The 17,717-nt window shown below is 51.2% G+C and overlaps 1 protein-coding gene across 1 annotated transcript in view; it reads left to right on the forward strand.

Moving 5' to 3' along the window:
- XPNPEP2 (X-prolyl aminopeptidase 2) overlaps positions 1-17,717 on the forward strand; it is a 107,586-nt gene that overhangs the window by 82,636 nt on the left and 7,233 nt on the right. Inside the window, exons 13-20 of the mRNA XM_075322371.1 lie at positions 876-953; positions 1,302-1,373; positions 3,749-3,809; positions 9,644-9,713; positions 10,071-10,175; positions 10,346-10,405; positions 13,792-13,868; positions 17,201-17,299. Of these exons, the coding sequence (XP_075178486.1) occupies positions 876-953; positions 1,302-1,373; positions 3,749-3,809; positions 9,644-9,713; positions 10,071-10,175; positions 10,346-10,405; positions 13,792-13,868; positions 17,201-17,299 (622 nt within the window). The remainder of the gene's footprint in view (positions 1-875; positions 954-1,301; positions 1,374-3,748; positions 3,810-9,643; positions 9,714-10,070; positions 10,176-10,345; positions 10,406-13,791; positions 13,869-17,200; positions 17,300-17,717) is intronic.

Raw genomic sequence — 17,717 nt, forward strand, 5'->3', positions numbered from 1 at the left:
CACCAGAGCGGCGCTAGCAGAGAACCGCAGCACCAGAGCGGCGCTAGCAGACAACAGCAGCACCAGAGCGGCGCTAGCAGACAACCGCAGCACCAGAGCGGCGCTAGCAGACAACCGCAGCACCAGAGCGGCGCTAGCAGACAACCGCAGCACCAGAGCGGCGCTAGCAGACAACCGCAGCACCAGAGCGGCGCTAGCAGAGAACCGCAGCACCAGAGCAGCGCTAGCAGAGAACCGCAGCACCAGAGCGGCGCTAGCAGACAACCGCAGCACCAGAGCGGCGCTAGCAGACAACCGCAGCACCAGAGCGGCGCTAGCAGACAACCGCAGCACCAGAGCGGCGCTAGCAGACAACCGCAGCACCAGAGCGGCGCTAGCAGACAACCGCAGCACCAGAGCGGCGCTAGCAGACAACCGCAGCACCAGAGCGGCGCTAGCAGAGAACCGCAGCACCAGAGCGGCGCTAGCAGAGAACCGCAGCACCAGAGCGGCGCTAGCAGACAACCGCAGCACCAGAGCGGCGCTAGCAGACAACCGCAGCACCAGAGCGGCGCTAGCAGACAACCGCAGCACCAGAGCGGCGCTAGCAGACAACCGCAGCACCAGAGCGGCGCTAGCAGAGAACCGCAGCACCAGCGCGGCGCCGGCTGACGTCCTCCGCGCCAGAGCGGCTCAGGCTGACGTCCTCCGCGCCAGAGCGACACAGGCTGACGTCCTCCGCGCCAGAGCGGCTCGGGCTGACGTCCTCAGTGCCCTCCACATTCCTCTGCTGCTTCTGCTCTTGTAGGAAGCGCAGACAGTCGCATGTGGGGGCTTCACACCTTCCACGTCACCGCACGCAGAAATCATAAAAAATGACATTTTCTACTTTTTAGGAAACAAGCGTATTTTAAAGGACCCAGTTTTGGAACGATTTCCGCTGGAGGCCTGAACGCAGCTCTGCCGCACTACAGGTAACAGCAGAAACATGGGGCAGTAATAGCAGATTAGTTGTGACTCTGATCTGAAAATAACTTTTTGTTAAAAATAAATCTATTGTAAAGTAGTATGTTATTAGTGGAGATGAATCGGTGATCAGACGGTGGAATGGGGCTGCCGGAGTCTAGAGGTCCCATCTGCGTATGTTCAGCGTTGCTGCCCGAATGCTGCCGGGTGCTGCTGTCCTTTCGGTAGCGGCACCGTCTGGCACCGCACGCGCCTCTGTGATGGCAGAGTCCGGGATCTCAGGAGGCTCCGGCATCACCAGTAACCACCAGATACGACTGACACAATTTATCACAACATGTCTTCATGTTTTTCAGACCAGATAATCAGACTGACCGCACTCTGAATGCAGGAGAGATGTACCTGGTGGACTCCGGGGGACAGTACTAGTGAGTATTCACCAGGAGACCCCCGGAATCACACACCTGGGGGCCGAGCAACGTCAGGAAGGAAACTGGGACCAAAACTGGTGTAATATAATGTACATATAATAAGAGCAGTAATATCCATAGGCAAATACAGTGGTATGTAAAAGTCTGTACACCCCTAGTCAAAATTACAGTTATTGTGAACAGTTGAGCAAGTTGAAGATTGAACAGTTTTGCAGCAGTCTGAGTCTTTAATTTCTTGTTTGAGGGATTTTCCTTCATTCTTCCTTGGAGAAAGTCTTCCAGGTCTGTGAGATTCCTGGTTCGTCTTCCAGTTCTGTGAGATTCCTGGCTCGTCTTCCAGTTCTGTGAGATTCCTGGTTCGTCTTCCAGTTCTGTGAGATTCCTGGCTCGTCTTCCAGTTCTGTGAGATTCCTGGCTCGTCTTCCAGTTCTGTGAGATTCCTGGCTCGTCTTCCAGTTCTGTGAGATTCCTGGCTCGTCTTCCAGTTCTGTGAGATTCCTGGCTCGTCTTCCAGTTCTGTGAGATTCCTGGCTCGTCTTCCAGTTCTGTGAGATTCCTGGCTCGTCTTCCAGTTCTGTGAGATTCCTGGCTCGTCTTCAAGTTCTGTGAGATTCCTGGCTCGTCTTCCAGTTCTGTGAGATTCCTGGCTCGTCTTGCGTGCACTGCTCTTCCTTGGAGACGTTGTCCAGTTCTGTGAGATTCCTGGCTTGTCTTGCATGCGCTGCTCTTTTAAGGTTTAGCCACAGATTGTCAATGATATTCAGATCAGGGGACTGTGCGGCCATTGTAAAACCTTCAGTTTGCTCCTTTTGAGGTCTTCTATTGTAGATTTTGATGTGTGTTTAGGATCATTATCTACTTGTAGAAGCCATGATCTTTTCTTCACCCTTCCCCCCCCTTTTCTTCCCCCTTTTCTCCCCTCTTCCCCCCTCCTTTTCCCCCCTTCCCCCCCCTTCCACCCCTCCCCCCCTTTTTCCTCCTTTTCCCCCTCTTTTCTTCCCCCTTTTCTCCCCTCTTCCCCCCTCCTTTTCCCCCCTTCCCCCCTCCTTTTCCCCCCTTCCCCCCTCCTTTTCCCCCCTTCCCCTCCCCTTCCACCCCCTCCCCCCCTTTTTTCCTCCTTTTTCCCCCTTTTCTTCCCCCTTTTCTTCCCCCTTTTCTTCCCCCTTTTCTTCCCCCAGCTTTTACAGAAGGTGTTATCTTTGCATCAAGCAGTTGACGATATTTCATTGAATCCATTCTTCCCTCTACCTGTGAATTGTTCCCCATGACATTGACTGCAGCACAACCCCAAAGCATGATCGAAATAAAGTGCCAAGTGCCATAAATATATTAATTCAACCAGCTCAGTAGCCCACACAAACACCCATATACTCCCTATAATGTCCCCACTTTAGCATCAAACCCCAGGAGATAATAAGGTGCCCGGTGCTCGCTAAAGTGACCAATGCATTAGTTCTGTTCACAAAGAGTGAACTCCCCCACCCCCCCCATCACCCAAATGGGTTGTACTGTAACACGCAGCGTTTTGGACGCAGCTGAAGCATGCTACATCCAAAACGCTGCAAACACTGATTGTGGGCATGCACCCGTAGGTTGCTTGTCAAACTCTGTAGTGTGCACAGAGCCTGATACTGCTGTGCCACCAGCTGCATGCAGAGCCGAACGTCACACAACAATTTTGAACTGAGGAAAGGGCAACTTGAAAACGCTTTGCTATCTTCTTATAGCCTTCTCCTGCTTTCTGGGCCTCCACCATCTTCATTTTCAGAGTGCTAGGCAGCTGCTTAGAAGAGCCCATGGCTGCTGGTTTTGGCACAAGGTTAGAGGAGGCCGGTTTATTATAAACCTGTGACATTGCCATCACCGGCCTTTCCTAACGATGACCGTGAACAAGACATAACCCTAACAGGATAATTAAGGGCTGAACCCTTGGTCAAAGTTATCTGCGCCTACAAAGCTCCAAGGGTGCCCAAACTTTTGCATCGGCCCATTTTCCTTTTTTGTAATTTTTCACTTGTAAAAGTTGAAAAATATTTTATTCTTTTTTGCCTATAATACAAAGGAAATGTCATCTGTATCTTTCTGGATTTTGCAGATCATTTCATCTTCTTCTTGCTTAACTCTTAACAGTAGCGGTAATTTTTAGCAGGGGTGCACAAACTTTTACATGTCACTGTAGGTACAACCAATAGTAATGATAGGAGTAGTAATAACAGTAGCAGTGATAATTCTGGTGGTATTTGGGGTATCTGGCCGGTCATTGTGGGGTATCGTTAGTATTGGCAGTGATTATCGTCCCCGCCGGTATCTGCACCCTGTAATAACATTTCCTCTGTAAGGTTCTTATTTTTCGTGTTTTCTTCTGCCTTCAGTGATGGGACCACGGACATCACCAGGACGGTGCACTGGGGGACGCCCACCGACTTTGAAAAGGTGAAATGTCTGTTCTTCATGAACCGTGGGAGCGAGGACAGATCCGAGGATTCAGAATCCGGAGACCCCGTCCAGCCCCAGAGGCGATGGGACGTCTTTCTGTGCCGCTGGACGTTTCCTCGCACGGCGCTGTGTAATCTGAGGCCGGGGTCATGTGTAACTAATGGGTCCGATTCTCCTCCAGACGAGCGGCTCCTTCCTTTCTCACTTGTATCCGTGTATAATCCGATTCTCCTCCAGACGAGCGGCTCCATCCTTTCTCACTTGTACCCGTGTATAATCCGATTCTCCTCCAGACGAGCGGCTCCATCCTTTCTCACTTGTATCCGTGTATAATCTGATTCTCCTCCAGACGAGCGGCTCCATCCTTTCTCACTTGTACCCGTGTATAATCTGATTCTCCTCCAGACGAGCGGCTCCATCCTTTCTCACTTGTATCCGTGTATAATCCGATTCTCCTCCAGACGAGCGGCTCCATCCTTTCTCACTTGTATCCGTGTATAATCTGATTCTCCTCCAGACGAGCGGCTCCATCCTTTCTCACTTGTATCCGTGTATAATCCGATTCTCCTCCAGACGAGCGGCTCCATCCTTTCTCACTTGTACCCGTGTATAATCCGATTCTCCTCCAGACGAGCGGCTCCATCCTTTCTCACTTGTACCCGTGTATAATCTGATTCTCCTCCAGACGAGCGGCTCCATCCTTTCTCACTTGTATCCGTGTATAATCTGATCCTCCTCCAGACGAGCGGCTCCATCCTTTCTCACTTGTACCCGTGTATAATCCGATTCTCCTCCAGACGAGCGGCTCCATCCTTTCTCACTTGTATCCGTGTATAATCCGATTCTCCTCCAGACGAGCGGCTCCATCCTTTCTCATTTGTACCCGTGTATAATCTGATTCTCCTCCAGACGAGCGGCTCGATCTTTTCTCACTTGTACCCGTATATAATCCGATTCTCCTCCAGACGAGCGGCTCCATCCTTTCTCACTTGTATCCGTGTATAATCTGATTCTCCTCCAGACGAGCGGCTCGATCCTTTCTCACTTGTACCCGTGTATAATCTGATTCTCCTCCAGACGAGCGGCTCCATCCTTTCTCACTTGTATCCGTGTATAATCCGATTCTCCTCCAGACGAGCGGCTCCATCCTTTCTCACTTGTACCCGTGTATAATCCGATTCTCCTCCAGACGAGCGGCTCCATCCTTTCTCACTTGTACCCGTGTATAATCCGATTCTCCTCCAGACGAGCGGCTCCATCCTTTCTCACTTGTACCCGTGTATAATCCGATTCTCCTCCAGACGAGCGGCTCCATCCTTTCTCACTTGTATCCGTGTATAATCCGATTCTCCTCCAGACGAGCGGCTCCATCCTTTCTCACTTGTACCCGTGTATAATCCGATTCTCCTCCAGACGAGCGGCTCCATCCTTTCACACTTGTACCCGTGTATAATCCGATTCTCCTCCAGACGAGCGGCTCCATCCTTTCTCACTTGTACCCGTGTATAATCTGATTCTCCTCCAGACGAGCGGCTCCATCTTTTCTCACTTGTACCCGTGTATAATCCGATTCTCCTCCAGACGAGCGGCTCCATCCTTTCTCACTTGTATCCGTGTATAATCTGATTCTCCTCTAGACGAGCGGCTCCATCCTTTCTCACTTGTACCCGTGTATAATCCGATTCTCCTCCAGACGAGCGACTCGATCCTTTCTCACTTGTACCTGTGTATAATCTGATTCTCCTCCAGACGAGCGGCTCCATCCTTTCTCACTTGTATCCGTGTATAATCCGATTCTCCTCCAGACGAGCGGCTCCATCCTTTCTCACTTGTATCCGTGTATAATCTGATTCTCCTCCAGACGAGCGGCTCCATCCTTTCTCACTTGTACCCGTGTATAATCCGATTCTCCTCCAGACGAGCGGCTCCATCCTTTCTCACTTGTACCCGTGTATAATCCGATTCTCCTCCAGACGAGCGGCTCCATCCTTTCTCACTTGTATCCGTGTATAATCCGATTCTCCTCCAGACGAGCGGCTCCATCCTTTCTCACTTGTACCCGTGTATAATCTGATTCTCCTCCAGACGAGCGGCTCCATCCTTTCTCATTTGTACCCGTGTATAATCTGATTCTCCTCCAGACGAGCGGCTCCATCCTTTCTCACTTGTACCCGTGTATAATCCGATTCTCCTCCAGACGAGCGACTCGATCCTTTCTCACTTGTACCTGTGTATAATCTGATTCTCCTCCAGACGAGCGGCTCCATCCTTTCTCACTTGTACCCGTGTATAATCTGATTCTCCTCCAGACGAGCGACTCGATCCTTTCTCACTTGTACCCGTGTATAATCTGATTCTCCTCCAGACGAGCGGCTCCATCCTTTCTCACTTGTATCCGTGTATAATCCGATTCTCCTCCAGACGAGCGGCTCCATCCTTTCTCACTTGTACCCGTGTATAATCCGATTCTCCTCCAGACGAGCGGCTCCATCCTTTCTCACTTGTATCCGTGTATAATCCGATTCTCCTCCAGACGAGCGGCTCCATCCTTTCTCACTTGTATCCGTGTATAATCCGATTCTCCTCCAGACGAGCGGCTCCATCCTTTCTCACTTGTATCCGTGTATAATCTGATTCTCCTCCAGATGAGCGGCTCCATCCTTTCTCACTTGTATCCGTGTATAATCTGATTCTCCTCCAGACGAGCGGCTCCATCCTTTCTCACTTGTACCCGTGTATAATCTGATTCTCCTCCAGACGAGCGGCTCCATCCTTTCTCATTTGTACCCGTGTATAATCCGATTCTCCTCCAGACGAGCGGCTCCATCCTTTCTCACTTGTACCCGTGTATAATCCGATTCTCCTCCAGACGAGCGGCTCCATCCTTTCTCACTTGTACCCGTGTATAATCCGATTCTCCTCCAGACGAGCGGCTCCATCCTTTCTCACTTGTACCCGTGTATAATCTGATTCTCCTCCAGACGAGCGGCTCCATCCTTTCTCACTTGTACCCGTGTATAATCCGATTCTCCTCCAGACGAGCGGCTCCATCCTTTCTCACTTGTACCCGTGTATAATCCGATTCTCCTCCAGACGAGCGGCTCCATCCTTTCTCACTTGTACCCGTGTATAATCCGATTCTCCTCCAGACGAGCGGCTCCATCTTTTCTCACTTGTACCCGTGTATAATCCGATTCTCCTCCAGACGAGCGGCTCCATCCTTTCTCACTTGTACCCGTGTATAATCTGATTCTCCTCCAGACGAGCGGCTCCATCCTTTCTCACTTGTACCTGTGTATAATCCGATTCTCCTCCAGACGAGCGGCTCCATCCTTTCTCACTTGTACCCGTGTATAATCTGATTCTCCTCCAGACGAGCGGCTCCATCCTTTCTCACTTGTACCCGTGTATAATCCGATTCTCCTCCAGACGAGCGGCTCCATCCTTTCTCACTTGTACCCGTGTATAATCTGATTCTCCTCCAGACGAGCGGCTCCATCCTTTCTCACTTGTACCCGTGTATAATCCGATTCTCCTCCAGACGAGCGGCTCCATCCTTTCTCACTTGTACCCGTGTATAATCTGATTCTCCTCCAGACGAGCGGCTCCATCCTTTCTCACTTGTACCCGTGTATAATCCGATTCTCCTCCAGACGAGCGGCTCCATCCTTTCTCACTTGTACCCGTGTATAATCCGATTCTCCTCCAGACGAGCGGCTCCATCCTTTCTCACCTGTATCCGTGTATAATCCGATTCTCCTCCAGACGAGCGGCTCCATCCTTTCTCACTTGTATCCGTGTATAATCTGATTCTCCTCCAGACGAGCGGCTCCATCCTTTCTCACTTGTACCCGTGTATAATCCGATTCTCCTCCAGACGAGCGGCTCCATCCTTTCTCACTTGTACCCGTGTATAATCTGATTCTCCTCCAGACGAGCGGCTCCATCCTTTCTCACTTGTATCCGTGTATAATCTGATTCTCCTCCAGACGAGCGGCTCCATCCTTTCTCACTTGTATCCGTGTATAATCTGATTCTCCTCCAGACGAGCGGCTCCATCTTTTCTCACTTGTACCCGTGTATAATCCGATTCTCCTCCAGACGAGCGGCTCCATCCTTTCTCACTTGTACCCGTGTATAATCTGATTCTCCTCCAGACGAGCGGCTCCATCCTTTCTCACTTGTACCCGTGTATAATCCGATTCTCCTCCAGACGAGCGGCTCCATCCTTTCTCACCTGTATCCGTGTATAATCCGATTCTCCTCCAGACGAGCGGCTCCATCCTTTCTCACTTGTATCCGTGTATAATCCGATTCTCCTCCAGACGAGCGGCTCCATCCTTTCTCACTTGTATCCGTGTATAATCTGATTCTCCTACAGACGAGCGGCTCCATCCTTTCTCACTTGTATCCGTGTATAATCCGATTCTCCTCCAGACGAGCGGCTCCATCCTTTCTCACTTGTATCCGTGTATAATCTGATTCTCCTCCAGACGAGCGGCTCCATCCTTTCTCACTTGTACCCGTGTATAATCCGATTCTCCTCCAGACGAGCGGCTCCATCCTTTCTCACTTGTACCCGTGTATAATCTGATTCTCCTCCAGACGAGCGGCTCCATCCTTTCTCACTTGTATCCGTGTATAATCTGATTCTCCTCCAGACGAGCGGCTCCATCCTTTCTCACTTGTATCCGTGTATAATCTGATTCTCCTCCAGACGAGCGGCTCCATCTTTTCTCACTTGTATCCGTGTATAATCTGATTCTCCTCCAGACGAGCGGCTCCATCCTTTCTCACTTGTATCCGTGTATAATCTGATTCTCCTCCAGACGAGCGGCTCCATCCTTTCTCACTTGTATCCGTGTATAATCCGATTCTCCTCCAGACGAGCGGCTCCATCCTTTCTCTCTTGTATCCGTGTATAATCTGATTCTCCTCCAGACGAGCGGCTCCATCCTTTCTCACTTGTACCCGTGTATAATCCGATTCTCCTCCAGACGAGCGGCTCCATCCTTTCTCACTTGTATCCGTGTATAATCCGATTCTTACTCCGCAGATGTTGATATTTTACAGGACCAGTTACAGGTTCCGATCTCACAGAGTTGTAATGTGTCCATATAAATCGGAGATGAAACTGATGAGCCGTTTTGGCGTCTGAATTTTTTTTTCTCGCACCGGACTGATTTCCGAGTCCGACTGCAGCCGAGTCCAGCGGAGATGACGCCGCAGCCGCGCTCCGGATCATGGAGTAACATTGGTCCTTCTCTCTTTGGATTGCACCCGTCCGATTTATACACTCGTGTCAGTGAAGCTCTAAATCATGATATTGGAAAAACGTGGCCAAAAAGCGGTGGATTAGTGTGGAGTGCAGCTGCCCGAATCTGTTCTATGGATGCCCCCGCACCCAGGAGCCGTCTGTATAAAGAAAGCAAGGGGGCGACTGCGTAATCTGCAGCTATAAGAGTAGGGGCCACCAAGGTTTTTGAGGATTTTCTTGAAGCTCTTCTGGTTTAAAGAAAAATGGCTGAAAGCTTGAAAGACTCTTCCCGTCCATTTCTGCCATAAAACCACTTTGCTGTTCAGACGTTTCGTCTTTCCAGCTTTTTTTTCTGCTTCAGGTTTTGATAAATGTGATTTCTAGGATGGAAAATGCTGCAGAAAAGACGCTGCCCAAGAAGAAGGCGGCAAAAACACGAAAACGTCTTCAGAAAACTAAAAACCGCCAAGTCTCCCCATAGCAGGAGCGACTCCTGACGCATTGTCCTCATCGTTTTTTGACCCATGTGCGTAGACGTGGCCTCCTGACCTCCCCTTTGTCTTCTGTCTTGTAGGAGGCTTATACGCGGGTCCTGATGGGGAATATCGAGCTGAGCAGACTGGTGTTTCCTCCTCGCACCGCCGGTAGCTTCTTACTTTCTATGGGTTCTTGTCGTCCTTGTGTCTGGGGGATCTCGCTGCCTTTAGTGATGGAGGGCGGCCGTCTTCTATAACGCGGAGCGGGGGGTGGAATATCTGATGACAGGTCTCGATAGTCACCGGTGCAGATCTCTGAGACTCAGCTCATCGTCCACGGTGCAGAGACCACCGGTCACCCATTCCTGGCCGCCACTATTAACCCTGAAGTACCTGACCCTAAAGATTTCCTGACAAATAATCCAAAAGTCCTAAAATCAGGGTTTCCCTTTTATCGCTTCTAATCTGATTTGATACATTCTCTCACAAGTGATTGACGCCTGTTTTTTGCCTTCTTTTTTGCAGGCAGAGTCATTGAATCAATAGCCCGACAGGCCCTATGGGAGGTGGGATTGAACTTCGGCCACGGCACCGGACACGGGATTGGAAATTTTTTTGCTGTCCATGAATGTAGGTGAATCCTCCGAACATGAAAACTGCTCCATGTGAACACGTCCTTATGAGCTTCTGTTGATCCCCCAGTATATTGTTTCTATTGTTCCTCTTGTATTTGGACATTACTATTGTGCCGTGTGCACCGGCTTTACCCTCCTAATTCTCCATTTTCCTGGCTATTTCAGGGCCGGTCGGACTTCAGACCAACAATATTCCTCTGACAAAGGGCATGTTCACATCTATCGGTGAGTCCACTTTCCTTCAGGTGATTCTTCTGCCTCCTGGCGTCATCCCAGAAACACCCCCCCCCCCCCCTTCCGCGATATACTCGGACCTCGAGACCGGCAATGTACACCACGAATACTCCTCAACATTGAAATCGCAGCACCAAGAAAGAAGAGCCGTGCGGCTCTGAAGGTCGAGGCAGCAGCCGGTGTCGCTAAGATCTGTAAATGATCGTATTTCTAGCGCCTCGCTCCAATCTGTGACGGAGGGGCATAAAAGCCGGAAAAGCAGAACTCCCTAAATTCGGATCCAGTCTTATGGGACGATTGTGCGCTGCCGGCTGTTCTCAATGTCTGAGAGGCACAGAATGCTGGACCTGAGAGACCAGGTAATCGCCCCCGGAAGATGGCAATGTTGGCCGAGATGTCATGGAGCATCAGTGTTGTGTTTCCCAGAGGTTGGCAGAACTGCGATGACCTGGAATGACAGCAGAAGGATCCGCGGATTAGAATGATGGCCGATAGTGATCCATTCTGTGCTGCGCGTGAAATCAAACATCACAAACCAAGACTAAAGGGTGCGTTACACGCTGCGACATCGCCAACAATATATCGTCAGGGTCACGTCGTTAGTGATGCACATCCGGCGCCGTTAGCGACATCGCAGCGTGTGACACCAAGGAGTGACGATCAACGAGCGCAAAAACGTGAAAAATCGTTGCTCATTGACACGTCGTTGATTTCCTTAATATCGTTGCTGCTGCAGGTACGATGTTCGTCGTTCCTGCGGCAGCACACATCGCTGAGCCTGAGTTATTCTGAGACCTGTTGTTCTACACACCCGAACCCCTGGGTCCAGCCTCACTCACGGGAGGCCACACCATCCGACTGCAGACCCCATCAGCCCATTAAACCTGCAGTGGCGGTTACCCAAATCCCTGACCGCAAACAGTGAGTGGCGTCACGACACATACAAACAAAAACTACATAGCTGTTGCCTTGCCATATACCCAAAAGAAGACCCTGTGGCGTCCCTGAAGGTGGAATGATGTCCCTGGGGCGACTACGACGACCGGGCTTCACAATATTGGTACCGATATCGCTAGCGAGCGTACCCGCCCCTGTCGGTTGTGCATCACGGGTAAATCGCTGCCTGTGGCGCACAACATCGCTAACAACCATCACACTACTTACCTTCCCTGTGATGTCGCTGTTGCCGGCGAAACTCCTCCTTTCTAAGGGGGCGGTTCGTACAGCATCACAGCGACATCACACGGCAGCCGTCCAATAGAAGCGGAGGGGCGGAGATGAGCGGCCGGAACATGCCGCCCACCTCCTTCCTTCCTCATAGCCGGCGGCCGCAGGTAAGGAGATGTTCGTCGTTCCAGCGCTGTCACACGGAGCGATGTGTGACGCTGCAGGAACGACGAACAACCAGCGGCATGCACCACCAACGATATTATGAAAAGGAGCGACGTGTCAACGATTTTTGACGTTTTTGCGATCGTTTATCGTCGCTCCTTGGTGTCACACGCTGCGATGTCGGTAACGGCGCCGGATGTGCGTCACTAACGACGTGACCCCGATGATATATCGATAGCGATGTCGCAGCGTGTAAAGCACCCTTAAGGCGTCATCGTGTACACAACCATCATAAGGCGTCTGCACAGCATTGGGCTAGGAGCTGGACGTCCGGTTACAGCTGCTCCATCAATCTCAAGTTCCTGCTCTTAAAGATGGTGCAGAAGCAAAAGAATAATGGAGGCTGGAAAGCGGCTGCTCTCTTCAGCAAGGAGTCCTGCTTTTTTTTTTTTTTTTTTGTTTTGGATGCAATGATAGCTTGAGATTTGGACTGGAGACCATGCGGGCAATTCCTTCATGAGGGAACGTCACATCGGTCCTACTCCGGTGATTCTGGTGTGAGGTGGTGTAATGTACAGTAGCCGGACCCCTGCAGGCTACAATCCAGGAGCATGAACAGCTCAGGTGCTACATTTGTTTGGTGGTGGATGCAATGGTGCAGACATTTCTCAAAACTGTTCCAGGAACTATTGCATCATGACTACCTGAGGCCACATGTTCCTCATAATCCTGTGCACAGCCTATTTCACCTAAATGTTCCCCCATAGCTGCAGTGTCTCCAGTCTTCTCTCCCATGGATGCAGCATTTTCGGACTTGCCTCCAATCTCTGGACTTGTCTCCTATAGCTGCAGGATCTTCTGACTTGTCTCCCGTGGCTGCAGCATCTCCGGACTTGTCTCCCATGGCTGCAGCATCTCTGGACTTGCCTCCTATGGCTGCATCATCTCCAAACTTATCTCCCATGGCTGCAGCATCTCCGGACTTGTCACCCGTTGCTGCAGGATCTCCGGACTTGTCTTCCGTGGCTGCAGCATCTCCGGACTTGTCTCCCATGGCTGCAGCATCTCCTGACATGTCTCCTGTGGCTGCATCATCTCCAAACTTATCTCCCATGGCTGCAGCATCTCCGGACTTGTCACCCGTTGCTGCAGGATCTCCGGACTTGTCTCCCATGGCTGCAGCATCTCCTGACATGTCTCCTGTGGCTGCATCATCTCCAAACTTATCTCCCATGGCTGCAGCATCTCCGGACTTGTCACCCGTTGCTGCAGGATCTCCGGACTTGTCTTCCGTGGCTGCAGCATCTCCGGACTTGTCTCCTGTGGCTGCAGCATCTCCTGACTTGTCTCCCGTGGCTGCAGCATCTCCGGACTTGTCTCCCGTGGCTGCAGCATCTCCGGACTTGTCTCCCGTGGCTGCAGCATCTCCGGACTTGTCTCCTGTGGCTGCAGCATCTCCTGACTTGTCTCCCGTGGCTGCAGCATCTCCGGACTTGTCTCCCGTGGCTGCAACATCTCTGGACTTTTGTCCCGTGGCTGCAGCATCTCTAAATTTGTCTCCCGTGACTGCAGCGTCTCCGGACTTGTCTCCATTGAGCACATTGGGGACATCATTGATCGGTGATTACAAAGGAGCTGGTGATGATGAATCTTGATGATTTTCACATACAGCGGCAGAACCTTCCTCAGACGACCATTAATAACCTCAGTGATTTGTTGCCGAGGCCGGAGGTGCCAGGGTTTCTGCACGAGACTGGAGAAATCCGGAGGTTGTAATGAGGTTGTTTCCATTTTTTTCATCCTTTGCGGGTCAGTGACGTCTCGGTCTGCTGATCTCCATCATTCACTACTTCTTCTTGTTGTAATTTCCATGTTGAGGAGTGTATGATGGGGATATCTGGACTGGTTCCAGTACAGGGGCGCTATTACACTGGGGCCTCTACCCCACCAGCAGCCTTGTGTCGGGCTGTTGTGCATACAATGGTGGGGTGGTCCTGCCGTCTGCACCCTCACACATTCACAAGACCCTTCATTCTCTCTCCTAGAACCCGGGTACTATCATGATGGAAGTTTTGGAATTCGTATTGAGGACATCGCTGTGGTGGTGGAAGCCGAGACCAAGGTTTGTTACTTTGTATCTATGTTCTGTGGCAGTGTGGTATATAGAGTAATATAAGTGTGTAGAGTATATAGGGGCCGTATCTGACAGAGAAGGACATACGTCTTAAGGTATAATAAGATTGTTCACCTGTTTCCTAATGGCCCTGTCATGTGGGTTGGAGCCGGGCAAAGAAGCTTTCATTCCTAACCCCCTTATGGAGGTTTGAACTGACATCTCGATGCCAGAGAGGTCCCTGTGGCGGCAGATGTGGGACCAGGGATGTAAAGGTCAGGAAAGCGGAGGGTTAATGGCAAGAGGTGGTCAGAGATGGCAGAGGTACCAGCGATAATGGAGACAAAGTGCCAGGGGCAGAAGATGGTGACACTTTGTAGCCAGGATCGGGTGGTGCGGTCAATCATACCATCCCCAGGTCCATGTGATGTCATCAGCTCGGACGATGCCGGTACAAGATCTGGAGGGCATCAATGGGGAGAGGGGACTGGGGACTGGTGCTGACCACAGAGAGGGGGTGAGTGGGCGAGAAACATGCAATCAAAGGGAAAAACTGCATCACATGGATACATACTGTACATACATACATACAGAGTATGTATGTATGTATAGATAGATATAAATATTTACAATATCAATCCAAGTATACATGCCCAGAATAACCACCCACTGGAGGGAGCGCAGATCTGCACGGTCGGTGATCGGCCCGTCCGGGGTTTCTTACTTCTCTAGATTACACCAGAAACGACTGCTAAAATCCAACATAAATGTGATAGGAAATATTCCAAGATACAAGAACTATAGCTAAATGGTCCCTGTAATTGTGGCCCTGACCCCCTCCATCCCCCAAAACCACTCTGCCCCCTGTCCTTGGTGGAGTCGAGGTGCTCGATCTCTACTCGGGTCATTGTGCATAGGACTGCCGGACACAGGAGCGCGCTCTTCCGCCTCCAGCAGTGCTGTAGGCAATGGTTGGGGCGGAGGCCGATGCTCCGGTCAGGACGAGGCTCTGACCTGCTGTCATGGTACCATGGCCCCGATCTCCGATCACCAGGAGTGAGTATGGAGGGGGTGGCTGGTGTTTTTAGACAGTAAAGGGTGCTTTACACGCTGTGACATCACTAGCGATCTCATTAGCGATGTGACACGCCAGATCACAGATTAGATTTGCGAAGATCGCGCATGGGTCATTTTTTGTAGCGCCAGTCACATGTGCGATCTTGCCAAATCGTATGTGCGATCTGGCGTGTTACGTCGCTAATGAGATCGCAGCGTGTAAAGCAGCCTTAAGATCCATCAGTGCCATCCGCTGGAGCCGCACTTGGGTCATAACATTTTCTTCATTTATTATGAGAGTGAGTGACAACCAATATGGCCACCGCTATCGTGAGCAGAGTTGTCGCCCACCTCCCTGGCGTCTGTACTGGTGGACATACTGCGCCCGTTCATCTAGGAGTATTCGCTGGTTTTCTGCTGTAAAACTCCATGAAATATCACAATCTTTTTGTGGAACATATGGTTGCACCAACATTTTGTGACTTGTTGTTTTTACATCAGTTTCGACTCACAGCGCTGCAGTTGTCGGAGCAGGACGCGGCGGAGCAGGACGCGGCGGCGCAGCGCTCTCATCACATTCATTAGACTTTGCACCACAAGTGTCATGATTCCCCCAGTAAAGTTCCTGGCTTTCCTAGGCCCGTCCCGAGGTGATTCGTAGGCTCCGGACACTTGGAACCGCTCTCTGGGCTCTGTCCCTCCTCACATCCCGGCTCTCCATTCCCTCAGTGACGGGGAGGTATCTGCCGCGCTGCACGTACTAGACCCGTCACCTCCTCTCGCCCTTATGTAGCCGACATTACTCACACATAACAGCTTGTACTTTACATCACTATAAACACACATTATAGTAATACGCGATATTCTGTAGAATCACTGCTCCGACTCCGGGACCGTGCCATCCGCCGGTGTCTCCATCAGCAGCAGCTGGACACTCGCTTTATAGAACACCGCGCACAATATAAAACACGTCAGACTTTGTATATGCACCGCGAGACCGGAGTAATCGTGCCCCTCCGACCTTCCATCTGGAGACTGGAGCTTCCACGGAGGATGGTGAGGTCGGAGCCTTCATGTGGCAGGAGATTGTGCTCCAGAACCCCAGAAATCCAGAGCATGGGCTGGGGTCCGCTGAGGCTTTCTGTTGGGTCTAATAATTTCTATCTTCTTCCTGGGTCTGAGATGTAAAATAGTGAAATAATCAGCCCCAAAATAACATAGGGAAAGCCGCCCCCTCTTCTCCCCGCCCCCTCTTCTCCCCGCCCCCTCTTCTCTCCGCCCCCTCTTCTCTCCGCCCCCCCTTCTCTCCGCGCCCCCTTCTCTCCGCGCCCCCTTCTCTCCGCCCCCCTTCTCTCCGCCCCCCCTTTTCCCCGCCCCCCCCCCTTTTCCCCCGCCCCCCCTTTTCCACGCCCCCTCTTTCCCCGCCCCCTCTTTCCCCGCCCCCTCTTCTCCCCGCCCCCTCTTCTCCCCGATCCACACGACGTGACTTGTGCTCTTCACTTTTCTCTCCTGAGTCAGAAAATAAAAGAAATATAAATATAAACCCCGGGACGAGCGGAGCGGGAGGATTCTGCTCGGTGGGATTATTCCTACTTGTACCGCGAAGTTCACATGTCCAGTAATCATCCATCAGAGTGGATCCTGCAGAGATCACATGTCCAGTAATCATCCATCAGAGTGGATCCTGCAGAGATCACACGTCCAGTAATCATCCATCAGAACGGATCCTGCAGAGATCACATGTCCTGTAATCATCCATCAGAACGGATCCTGCAGAGATCACATGTCCTGTAATCATCCGTCAGAACAGATCCTGCAGAGATCACACGTCCTATAATCATCCTTTTCAAAAGACAGAAAATCAATTGGCTAATTAACGGATCCGTTTTCTATAGACTTCAATGTTAAGAAATTTGGATCCAGCTGAAATCCGTTATAAAACTGACCGTTTTATCTGCGGAACATTTTTGCCAATAAATCTCTGCAGGATCCGATCTGAGGGATGATTATATATTCGTATGGCACCAACCTACACCGCAGCAGAAACCTGCGCTCACCGGCAGGCGGAGCCTAATGACCCCCCCCCATACAGGACCGTGATGGAGGGTCCCCTACACTGGGATGTGTCCTGCTGTGCTGTGTGAGGGCGGCCACTAGAGGGCACTCGCCTCCTGTTTAGTGTTTCCCGTATTTATGATACATATTGCTACATATAGTAACACGGAATATAAAGAACGCTGATTAACCCTTTCTCTTCTCTCCTCCTTCTTTCTCTCCGGCTGCAGAATCTATTTGGAGGGGAGAAGTATCTGACATTCGAGACTGTGACCTTAGTCCCATATGACCGAAAGTTAATTGACACGAGTATAATGACGGACGTGCAGGTGAGTAGAGAACGCCGACCCCGTCCACAAAGCCACAGGGACCCCCGAATCCTGGCAGAAAATGAGGCCGGGTCCCAGTGTGATTCCCGGGTGTGCTCCCCCCGGATCTGGGGTCCTCATGCAGTGATCATAGATCCTAGTACTGATACCGGTATAACGGTAGGACGCTGGTTGTGGCGCTGGAAAGGTTAAGTACACCATGTGGTCAGATGGTGGAGGGCATTGGTGTGGAGAGCTGGGGCCTGGACCACGTACGTGGCATTAGTCTGAGGCGCTGCTCATAGTGTTACTCTACCATTATGGCAGCATTCACATTATGACTGAGGCATTGGCCGTGGTGCTGGGCCACGGATCAAACCACTGCAGGCATCAGGCAGATGGGTAAAGGCAGAGGAAGAGCCACGGATGAAACCACTGG

Source organism: Anomaloglossus baeobatrachus, chromosome 9 (genome assembly GCF_048569485.1).
Source record: "Anomaloglossus baeobatrachus isolate aAnoBae1 chromosome 9, aAnoBae1.hap1, whole genome shotgun sequence".
Classification (NCBI taxonomy): Eukaryota; Metazoa; Chordata; class Amphibia; order Anura; family Aromobatidae; genus Anomaloglossus; species Anomaloglossus baeobatrachus.